Source organism: Anguilla anguilla, chromosome 1, assembly GCF_013347855.1.
Source record: "Anguilla anguilla isolate fAngAng1 chromosome 1, fAngAng1.pri, whole genome shotgun sequence".
Classification (NCBI taxonomy): domain Eukaryota; kingdom Metazoa; phylum Chordata; class Actinopteri; order Anguilliformes; family Anguillidae; genus Anguilla; species Anguilla anguilla.
Window position 1 is genome coordinate 40,509,850 of NC_049201.1, and position 11,201 is coordinate 40,521,050.

General features: G+C 40.1%; 1 protein-coding gene across 1 annotated transcript; it reads left to right on the plus strand.

Annotated features, from left to right (window-relative positions):
* The first annotated feature begins 489 nt into the window (after positions 1–489).
* rpusd2 (RNA pseudouridine synthase domain containing 2) lies at positions 490–9,958 on the plus strand. Its single transcript, XM_035384179.1, has 3 exons — positions 490–1,252; positions 5,823–6,119; positions 8,741–9,958. The coding sequence occupies exons 1-3, from the start codon at positions 527–529 to the stop codon at positions 9,680–9,682; spliced, it is 1,965 nt and encodes a 654-aa protein (XP_035240070.1). The 5' UTR covers positions 490–526; the 3' UTR covers positions 9,683–9,958.
* Positions 9,959–11,201: the final 1,243 nt, after the last annotated feature.

Consider the following 11,201-nt stretch of genomic DNA (forward strand, 5'->3'; position numbering starts at 1 on the left):
CCCTCTCCACCTTAGCTAATGTGTGGTGAGCGTTCTGGCGCAAAATCGCTGCCGTGCATCACCCAGGTGGGTGCTACACTTTGGTGGTGGGTGAGGCGAGCTCCCACTCATCACTGTAAAGCACTTTGAGTGTTCTGAAAAGTGCTATATAAATACAACGATTCACTCGTTAATTTAACTTTTTAGGAGCGTTATTATATAACGCAGGACATTACATATATGATGCCTTGTATTATAATTTGCAGGTAACGCAAAGCATTTTTTAAAAAAATTGAATTTCCCCTTTGTTATTTATGACAGTTGGCAATATTTCTGTTTAATTGTTGTATGTTTGTTTTTAATGATCACACTTTACAGTTTGACCTACACGGTACATAAATAATAATAATAATAATAATAATAACAACATACCGGGAAAAAACGAATTGAACTTTTATTTTAAAATCAAGCCAGGAGGCCCAACCGGAAGTATGACCTATTGGGATCATGCTCACTCTTTCTCTTTCCGGGTGTACACGTGAATTATATGTGGGGTGCAGTGGTTAAAATTGTATCTCAAATAGTGATTGTACGGAATGTAAAACGGAATCTCACTGCCTTATTGTACAGCCAAGAAAGGATAAATAAAAATAACATAATCTGCCATGCAAACTGCAGCAAAGTAACGAAGGTCGTATTCAACATTCGCGCTAAAAATGTTTACTTGCAAATGCTCAACAATTATCGATACTTAGCGTCTGACATCACGCATGAATTCAGACTGAATTGTCGCCAGTATCACACAATAATGCAGTCAGGTGAAATGGAGGCAGGCGGAATTTTTAATGCAAGTAATGATCTAACGACCACTGCCAGCGATGACAAAGCGATGAAGGAAAAGGGCGAAAAACGCAAGAGCGAAGAAGAACTTCACAAACATCGTGGCAAGAAAAGAAGAGGAGGGGGAGGCAAAAAGCTACGTCCAGGGGAAAGGTATGTGCCTCCCCCACAGAAACGAAACCCCGGCGTGAGTTTCAGCCAGGAGCATTTTCAAGAGACATCCTACTATTTTGAGGGTGGTCTCCGTAAAGTATATCCGTATTACTTTGACTACAAGACTTACTGCAAAGGTCGCTGGATTGGAAAAAGCCTCCGCGAGGTGTTCAATTCCGAATTCAGAGCAGAGCCGTTGGATTATTATGAACAGGCAGTCCAGCTAGGACGAATCCGACTGAACGAGACCCCAGTCGAGGATCTGGATATAACTCTAAAGGTAAGTTATTTACTGTGTGAAAGCCAGTTTTCTTCCCTCGCTTGTTAACAAATAAGTTCATAACACGAATAAAAAGGGCACATTTGAATTGAGTGTTCTCCACAAAGTCAAAATGTCTCAAAATTCTGACCGTTGTTTATTACAGACCACGTTCCTGTGTACGTCTTACTGCATCGTTTAACATAATCCCACTTCAGACTTTTTCGGGTAAACTACTGCAAAACCTATTGGGGAAAAAAATTGACATTTTGGATTGGAATAGACACTTTTGTATGATGGACAACCTCCTGCAGAACTTATGTCCTGATTTGGGTGAAATATTTATTTAGTGTTTTCAAATAGGCCACTCCAAAATTTCTATGTACAGTGCTTGAAGTGGGGTAAAAATATACCATGTATTACACCGGAATTGGTGACTACCAAAATCTGTATCGCTGGAGGTCGCTGTTAAGCAATGTCAGACATTGGCTGTCGAGAACGAGCATAACCAGCTTCAAGGGTACTTACCCTGCCTTAGTTTCTTTCGTCGCTTTCGATAAAAAGCTCATTACGTAGGCTTATGTGGGACTTCTAAAGTAGATTCTCATCTCATTTGTTAAAGAAGGCATTCTACATCTACCTAAATATGTTTCTTGACTATTCCCATGGACAAACGGCCCCCACTTTCAAGAAAATCTGAGGTAACATGTCATCCCTTGTCTGTATGTACACAGCAAGTTCGACTGTTGTCAACAGGAAGACAATGCTATAAGGGTCACCATTTATGATAAGCTGGCATTTAGCAGCCGTCAAAATAAGTGACCTGACTGTACCTATGGAAAAAAGAGCCACACCTTAACAAAAATTTCTTAGGGAGAACCGGCACACTGAGACAGGCAGTTCGATTAACCAATAGGGAAGCTGATGCTGGCTCCCAGCGACAGAGGCTCCTCCCTTTTGCCCCAGGAAGTGCGTGCGTTCGCCTCCATTGATGCGGTCACCATCGTGCAGTCTCGGTTCTAGACTGCTCTGGTTTGGGGGGGGGGGGGGGGGGGGGGGGGGGGTGTAGGTATTTGACTTGGTCCATGCTGCAATTTTTGTTGTGTTGGCTCTGTACTCCAGCACATTGGATTTGAAATGATGCAGTGAATATGAGGTTAAAGTGCAGACTGTTATTTGAGGGTATTTAGATCCATCCATGGGTGATCTGTGTAGGTGTCCACCCATTTTAGGGGATCATACATAATTGGACAAATTAACATAATCTAAAAGTGGTCATATTTACTACTTTTGCAAATCCTTTGCATTCGAAGACTGCCTGAAGTATGTCAGGCCTGTACCTGCGGCCATCTTCAGTTCTTGTTTAAGCAGCTTTTTATCTTCAGGCTTAGTAAACCGAATGTTCACTTGCATTTAGGTTCGATGATTGACTTGGCCAGCCAAGAACATTCCACTTTCAGCTATGAAAAACTCCTTTGTTGCTTTAGCAGTATGTTTGGGCTCATTGTCCTCCTGCAAGTTGAAATGCCGTCCAATGAGTTTTGAGGAATTTGGTTGGTTCTGAGCAGATAAGATGTTTATGCACACGTCAGAATTAATCCTGCTGCTCACCTCAGTTCCATCATTCGTAAACAGAAGTGAGCCAGTTCCAGTAGCAGCCATACTTGCCCAAGCCATGTTTCACAGATGAGGGGGGTGCTTTGGATCATGAGCAGTTCTTTTCTTTCTCTACACTTTCCTCTTTTTATTCACTTTGGTTCAGGTTAATATTTGTCTCATCTATCCAAGGGCATAATTCATTTAGTTTGAATATTGAGGGTGTTGAAAAGTATAGACCCCGAAAACCTCAATTCTCTCGGTGGGAATACATTTTTTAAAAGAACAGCTGTGGAATGATCTTTTTGGTGAATTCTGAGGGGAAAATATTTCAGATAACTGATCAGTCACATCATAAAAACCCAATATTTATTAAATTATTTTAGTCGTCATCATGCTATATTATTGGGGAGGTGGAGGGTTATTTGGCCTGTTTTGAAATATTAGGGTGGTTGTAACCCCCCTATCCTCCCCATAAATTATGCCCTTGCATCTGTCCATAAGACCTTGTGCCAGGACTGTGCAGTTATCTACCTTTTAGCAAACTATAACTTGGCTGTACTGTTGAGGATTACCAGTGGCTTACATTTTCAGTGAACCCTCTGAGGTTATGCTGGTGTAGTTTTCTCTTTATGATAGTCTTTGACACATCTGTGCCTGCATCCTGGAGAGTGTTCCTGGTCGGTTCGACAGTTGAAAAGGGGGTTTTCTCCACGTTTGGAAGTGTTCTTCTGTCATCCAGTACAGTGGTTTCTGTGGCCTACCAGGTAGTTTGTTATTGCTGAGCTCACCAGTGTGTTCTTGCTTGTTACAAGTTTATAATATAGTAGATTTTGACACCCAATGTTTTTGGTATATCTCTGATTTATTCTGACTTTTCATTCTCATGATGGCCTACTTTACTAGCAATGAAACTTCTTTTGTCCTCATGTTGAGAGGCAACGGCAACAGAGTCCAAATGTAAATACCATACCTACAATCAACTCTAGACCTTTTGTTAGCTTTCTTGTGCATGAACTAATGATGCAACAACACTTAGTTGTCCAAGAAATAGTTGAGCAGCCAACTGTACAATTACTTTTGGTCCCCTGAAATGGGGGAATTATGCATAAAAGGGCTGTAATTCCTATAAACATCACCTAATGTAGATGTAAATACCCTGAAATTATAGCTGAGTCTGCATTTTAAGCTCATGTCCATCATTTCAATTTGTGTGCTGGAGTACAGAATCAGAACAGCAAAAATTGGGTCACTGTCCAAATAGGGCCTACTTGTGGACTGCACTTTTTGTTTCTCAAGTTACACTTGAGTACAACTTCATTTTTCTTAAGGGGATGGACTAACTGTATAGGCCTGCATTGCTTACTGATTTTTCTTAAACTCAAAATCATTGACTCAATCCTTTCTCTTAAATTTGATGCACATTCCTAGTTATCTTTGTTAATTGTGAGCAAATTATGAACAGTATATGCACATCTATAACTATATCATATCCTAAGTATGAACAAACAGATAGGCTACTGCATGCAAGTGCATACAGGATTTCCTGCTGGAAAAAAAGGTATCACCTTGATTATCCATTTGTTACGTGACAAATTTCCAGTAATTTTCTACTGTAAGAAACAGTTAGGCTAAACGATGACGTGAATCCAGAAAACGTACTGGTGAATAATAACAAAAGTCGACAATTACAAGTCTTTTGGTAACCGTTCTCCCCCCCAATTTGTAGCAGTTTCATTTAATTTTTGCATGACTCTCATAAGATTGTCCTTGGCACCATTTCACCAGCCTCGCTTAAGCAAAAAAATGGTCAATTATTGGTTGCTGCTATACAGTTATGGGAATAATCATCTCTTTATTTCAGTGTTCCCATAGGTGCATCTGCCTCTCCTTATTTATCTTGAATTGAAGTTGCTGTTTTTTTAAACTCTGTACACAAACAAGAAGATGATGCATGAAAAGGGAGTTCTTGTTGATATTGCACACTATAGTACAATCATATAATGATTAAATATATCTACTGCCTTATTGAAAATGGTGACCTCCTGTAACATTATCTGCCCGTTGACACCAGGCAAGCATGCTTTGCTGTGTACAAACATACAAGAATGACACCCGAGAGATTTTGGTTAGTATGTGTCCATGGGTACAGTCAGGTCACACATTTTGAGAGATATTTATGGTTTGATATCAAAATAAGTGCCGGTATGTAATAAAAAGTTATGGTATTCCAAAGACGTGGAACTGCCTTCATATTATGAGAATAAGTAGGCCTATTTTTAGTTTCTATTTGAATTTTATCTAACTGAATTTGATGCTCGTAGAGGCGATTCTTAATGAACAGGCAAAGCATGCAGCTGCCTGAGGCCCCAAGCATCGGAGGGTCCACTGAGGGCTGGGTTTTATGAGTTTTGGGTCACATGATGACCGTGGAAGTCAGTCAGAGCAACCCCATGGGCTTTACTGTCTAGGCCCCCCCCTCCCCCCAGTCTAGCCTCTGGATGCAACATCATTATTTTCAAGTCTTGGTAATCATATAAGAATAAATGATAGGTCATGATAAATAATGGATGAAATGCTGCCCTGGTTTAGACAGAAGTTAACTAGCTGGGCATCAATGAAAATGGAAAATGCCAAGGATTGTTTTGTCTATGATGAGCCAGTTGGCTAACATAAGCTTATTTACCATAACTCAAATAATGATAAGAAATGTGCATATCTTCCATGTGTGAAACACATGGAATTCCCAGTTATCTTGTTACTACAATTAAATTTTTTGCTTCTTGTTTGGAAAACTAGATTTTCTGCATGACATTCATTGTAGGGCAGATAAACCTCTTCTTACTGCGTTTCAGACACCGGTGTAGCCCTTTATAATTATATATAGCCTAGTCTTAGCACCTAAAAATACAAATTAGTGAAGAACATTGTTAAAAAAATCTTTTGGGATTCAAACATAAATTCTGTTTTTCCTTGTACTTTTATTCCCTTTAAGAACAATGACTTCATGCGGAACACAGTTCACCGTCATGAACCACCAGTTAGTGCCCGTCCCTTGGAGATTCTGGAGGACAATGGAGAAGTGGTTGTGGTGGACAAACCTGCCTCACTGCCAGTTCATCCATGTGGCCGGTTCCGTCACAACACGGTTATCTTCATCCTGGGGAAGGAGCGAGGATTGTGCAGTCTTCACACTGTCCACAGGCTTGACCGCCTGACCTCTGGCGTGCTGCTGTTCGCTCGCACCCTGGAGGTGTCCAAGAGGCTGGACCAGCTCGTCCGTGACAGACAGGTCAGATCGCCAATCACAGTTTGTTTTACAATGGTCACCCAGAAGCTAATGAAATCATTTGATGGTTTATGCAATAGTGAGAACTAGAATATTCACTGCAAGAAGGCTCTGGGTTTGAATCCGGCCTGTAAATTGCCCATAGGTATGAGTGTGTGTGAATGGTGAGTGAATGGTGTGTGTGCCCTGCGATAGATTGGTGGCCTGTCCAGGGATTATTCCTGCCTCTCACCCAATGCATGCTGGGATAGGCTCCAGCACCCCCACGACCCTGGCCCGGATAAGCAGGTATAGATAATCGATAGATGGATGACTGTAGTACATATGAAAGTTAGATCAATAAAAATCTTTAAAGTGTCTATCTCATTTTTCAGTTTTGGTTGTCAACACCTGGTGGTCATGTCTGTTCGTTTTCATACTCCAAATTCCAGAGTTTCAAAGCTACATCCCAAAACAAAGCCACATAGTTTGCTTGGGGCTGTAAGCCTGGAGCCTGTCAGCTATGTTGCCCAACACTGTAATATTACGCAACTTATCCAACCTAATTTTAAAGACAGTGTCAGCACATGTGGTTACTTTTGATTTCCACCCCTCCATTCCATCTAAATTCAAGCTTATGCTCACTGGGAAACTAAAGCGACTTCAAAATAATGGATATACATCTGTCCAGGTCACAGAACTGTCTGTGGTCAGAGTTCATGTTCCTTGACCTAACCATCGTTGATTTGTCTGTTTGGTGCTGCAATTGATATCGCTTCCGTGTTTCCTGATCCAAATCTGGTGTGTCACTAAACAAACACTTTGAAGCCACCATGAGTATAAATATAGCCTACACACATTTGTATATGAAGCAGCTGTTGTTTGATTTCGGCTGAGTTCGCCTTGTCCACTGAGGAAGTGAGAGCGAGGGGTGAAGTAGTTGGCCAATGGGATGAGCACGCAATGTGCACTCAGTATTCATGGGAGTACTATCATCACAAATTGACTTTTTCAGATGCAACTATTTCAGATGCCGTTTAAACTACAAAAAAAATTTTCATTGAAAATGCTGCCGGCCAAGCACCTTACAAGAGTGAATGAGTTACACGCCATTGCCAAATTCAACCCGCATTTGGTGCGTGGTGATTGTTAATGTCAAGCCCTGCTCATGATGCATTCAAAAATAAAACCTAGTTATATAATGCTGATATGTGCACCAGGTCTTCGTCCTTATGGAATTCCTGCATGGTTAACCTCAGTTTGTTCTTAATCCTGATTTTGAACCATATCTTGATGCAATGTAGGCAAGGGGGTGACATTTCACAACTATAAGCCATTGGAAATATAATCTTATATATATATATCCCCAAAGCAATTATTTATTTAAAACAATTGTTGTTTTTTAAAGCAGGTCAGTAGTTCTTTTTTTTTTGTTGGAACACTGAACCAGAACAGCAAACTCTGGTGGCCAAAGACTGTTTGACATTCAAGTAGACATAACCATATAAAACGTAATCATTTTAACATGAAGGAGTTATGTGAGAGTGACATCCAATTTTACAAATTAGCAGTGTACATATCTCCCTGAAATGATGAATGTAGCTGAAAAAATATGCCCATATGTGATTTTCTTCTGTTGAAGATGTATCGCCAGTATACATTTATAACCATTATTTTGCATTGATGACTTGTTTTTTTTTAGGTACGAATAACTTATTTTTGATGCCCTTATAATCTTACAAAAAGAGTTAAATTCTTATTTGGATTTTTCCCTGACATATAGACATCTGAAAATGATGCAGTAAAAGGCGGCCAATTTTGATGATCATTGATTATTTATTTAATAATAACTATTTTGTATGTGGAGCTCTAGCTTCAGTTTTAATCTTTACAGATAGGTAAGGAATGTATATTTGTATATTAAAATGAAGGAATTCTGAGCAGGAATGTAATTTTCAATTATTTGACAGATTGTGTTCACATAATGTTCTTGATTCCAAATTGATTACTAGCATTAGGAAGATATTGTAATCAAAACATGCGTTTCAAAATGTATTTTCCGTTATTCTGTTCATATTAGATAAATAAATTTCTTCAATTTTAAAACAATTCTTTTTTTCTTTTTTTTAAATACATATTATAAATGAATAAATGAAGCCATGTTCTGACACATAGTTGGACATGTATAGGATTTATGAAAAAATAAAAAAGATCGAGTAGGCACATATCTGATGAGCAGTCAATCAATCCAATACTCGTACGCATTATGAGGAACAGGCCCGACTGTGGTCCATTTCCTGTGGAATGACTGATTAATTATAAACTGACGTGTGAAATGAGTGGGGGCCATCTGGTCACTGAACATAAACTATTTCTGAAGAAGATTAAGCAAATGGAAAAGGGTAAAGCCTGCATTGTAAATAAACTTAAGCATGTTTTCAACAGAAGTCAGAGGCTGAGAAGTAAAATGTGTTGGTGTTAACCAATTTTTAACCTTAACCTAGATTTTTTCAATAATCATAGATTATATAAGATAATATGCATTCCTAGTGCATCTTGAAGAAGTTATTGATTTGACTTTTATGCTTTTTTTTAATGCATTTAATGCTGTGGATGTGATGTATTGGTGTTGCCTCCCCCTTCAGCTGGAGAAGGAGTATTTATGCCGGGTGGAGGGGCAGTTCCCAGAGGAAGAGCTGGTCTGTGAGGAGCCCATCCTGGTGGTGTCCTTCAAGGTCGGGGTGTGTCGTGTAGACCCCAAGGGAAAGCCTTGCCGTACGGTCTTCCAGAGGCTCAGCTGGAACGGGTGCTCCAGTGTGGTGCGCTGCCTTCCACACACGGGCCGCACACACCAGATTCGTGTCCACCTACAGTTCCTGGGCCACCCCATCCTTAATGACCCCATTTATGGATCCTCAGCCTGGGGCCCAACCCGGGCCAAGGGGGGAGTAGTGGGGCTGAACGATGAGCAGCTTCTCCAGGCACTGATAGAGGAGCACAACTCCAAGGAGAGCCTGCACCTCCTGGATCTCCCTGACGACGGCCTCGCACAGGGACGTAGCCACAGTGCTGGTGAAGGTCTAGCTATTTCAGCCTCTAATCAGAGTGGAAGTGCTGACTGTGCAGACATAGGGTCAGTAAACACCCTTGGTGTGCCTGGGGTAGAGTCCCATGCATCGCACACCTGCATGGATCCCAAACCCAACCCAGAGGATCTGGAAAAAAATGCCGGTAATAGCAGAAAGGAGGTTGTTTCTGCTACAACCAACCTGCCTGCATGTGACTTAGGGGGCAGAGATGCAGTCTTTATGCAGACTGGCACAGATAACTCAGAAAAGGAAGTGGTGTATATAAAAGCAGACTCTATACAGACTCAAAACCAATCACAGTCCCAGGAATTGTCCAGTTGTGCAGGGATTGCCACTCAGGTCCGAGATCATTTATGCACAGAATGTAAGCTAGTGCGGCCAGATCCTACAGAGAAGGAGTTAGTCATGTACCTCCATGCACTGCGTTACAAAGGGCCAGACTTTGAGTACAGCACTAGGATTCCAGAGTGGGCAAGAGAGGATTGGGAGGAGGACTAGAGATTATATCCTCCTAGTACTTCTTGTAACTTTATTGCAGCTGTATCCAAGACAATTCTAAGGCAAATGGTCAGCCTTTTGTCACATAAAGTGTGTGTTGATGCTCTTACTCTCTGAACATGGTTGTATTTTTAATTCCATTAATTTTTCTTACTTTTTTTTTTCCCCCTCTTATCTGTAATATTTAGTTTTTGACCATCTTTAGTATAACTGGCTGCTTGTATGACTGTTTTTATTTCATGAGACATTCATTTAAAATAAATGATTTTGAATCTCTCTTGTTTTTTATTTCACGGGAAATACGGTATGGTGAGTATTTGTTCCCTTGTGCTGCCCAAGCATGCTGAAACAGAAACACTTCTCTTGAAGTCCATAAAAAAAACAAACAATTTGTTCTGCAGGAAACATCTTTTATTTTGACCATTCAGTTATGCAAGACCATATTAAAAAGAACTAAAGAATTTGTAGAAAAAATATTTCTTAAATGTAAGCCCATAAAAGGTTCTGGCAACCATTATGCCCATTTGCCATTTCTTTTTGAATGCAGCACAATGCGCTGAAATATATCCATGAACTCTGATCTCAGTTTTCACAGCACTGAGACACAAACACACATCAGTTTCTGGCAATTCACTAGTTTTCTAAGGCAGTGATTGTCCTTCAAGCACTGAATCTCTCCTACCACGTCAAGCAACCCCAAATGTGAAATGGCACGTGGAATGACGGAATGCTTAGAATAGTGGTAACCAACCCTGTTCCTCAAGGTCTACCATCCTGTATGTTTTCATTTCATTACCTTAATTTGGCACACTGGACTCCTCTAATTAGCAGCTCAACAAGATCTCTTGCTGCTGAATGGCGTGTGCTTTGTTTGGGTTAGAGTGAAAACCAACGGACAGTAGATCTCCAGGAACAGGTTTGGTTACTACTGGCAACACAAATTACATGGAGCTGATGTAAAACTATTAGGTTGATGGTTGACACAGCAAATCAGGTTTGTACTACGTCTTCATTTTCAGGTGATTTTAATTAGGATATAGATACAGGTATGGTACCAAACCAACTGTTAAGCAAAGCATTTGTGATAAAATTAGTATTCAGAAGATGGACTGTTGTACTATGAGATTCCAGTCAATGTGTGTGCAAGTGAATTGGGCTGTCTACAAATAATTTTGCTATGCAGTTCTGCATACTTTTATTTTGCATTAAACCTGCTAACATACAAAGCAGGTGATTTCTTACCTAGCGAATGATAAAAGAAAGCTACAAAATTGCTTTATTTTCTTATGATCTAAAAAGGAATGGGCAGGGGTAATGCTGTATGGTTATGTTAGGTTAACGTAATCTCTTAGAGGTAGATTCATTGTACAACATTGGATTTAGAGGCAACCATTATGTCATTCATTGACTCCTATGAAGTTAAACTTCTTAAAATGGTAGCCTTAACATACTTGAATTTTGGGTAGCGTATAATACAGTATTTGTATGACTCCACACAGCTTCACTTTGTTTTATCCAA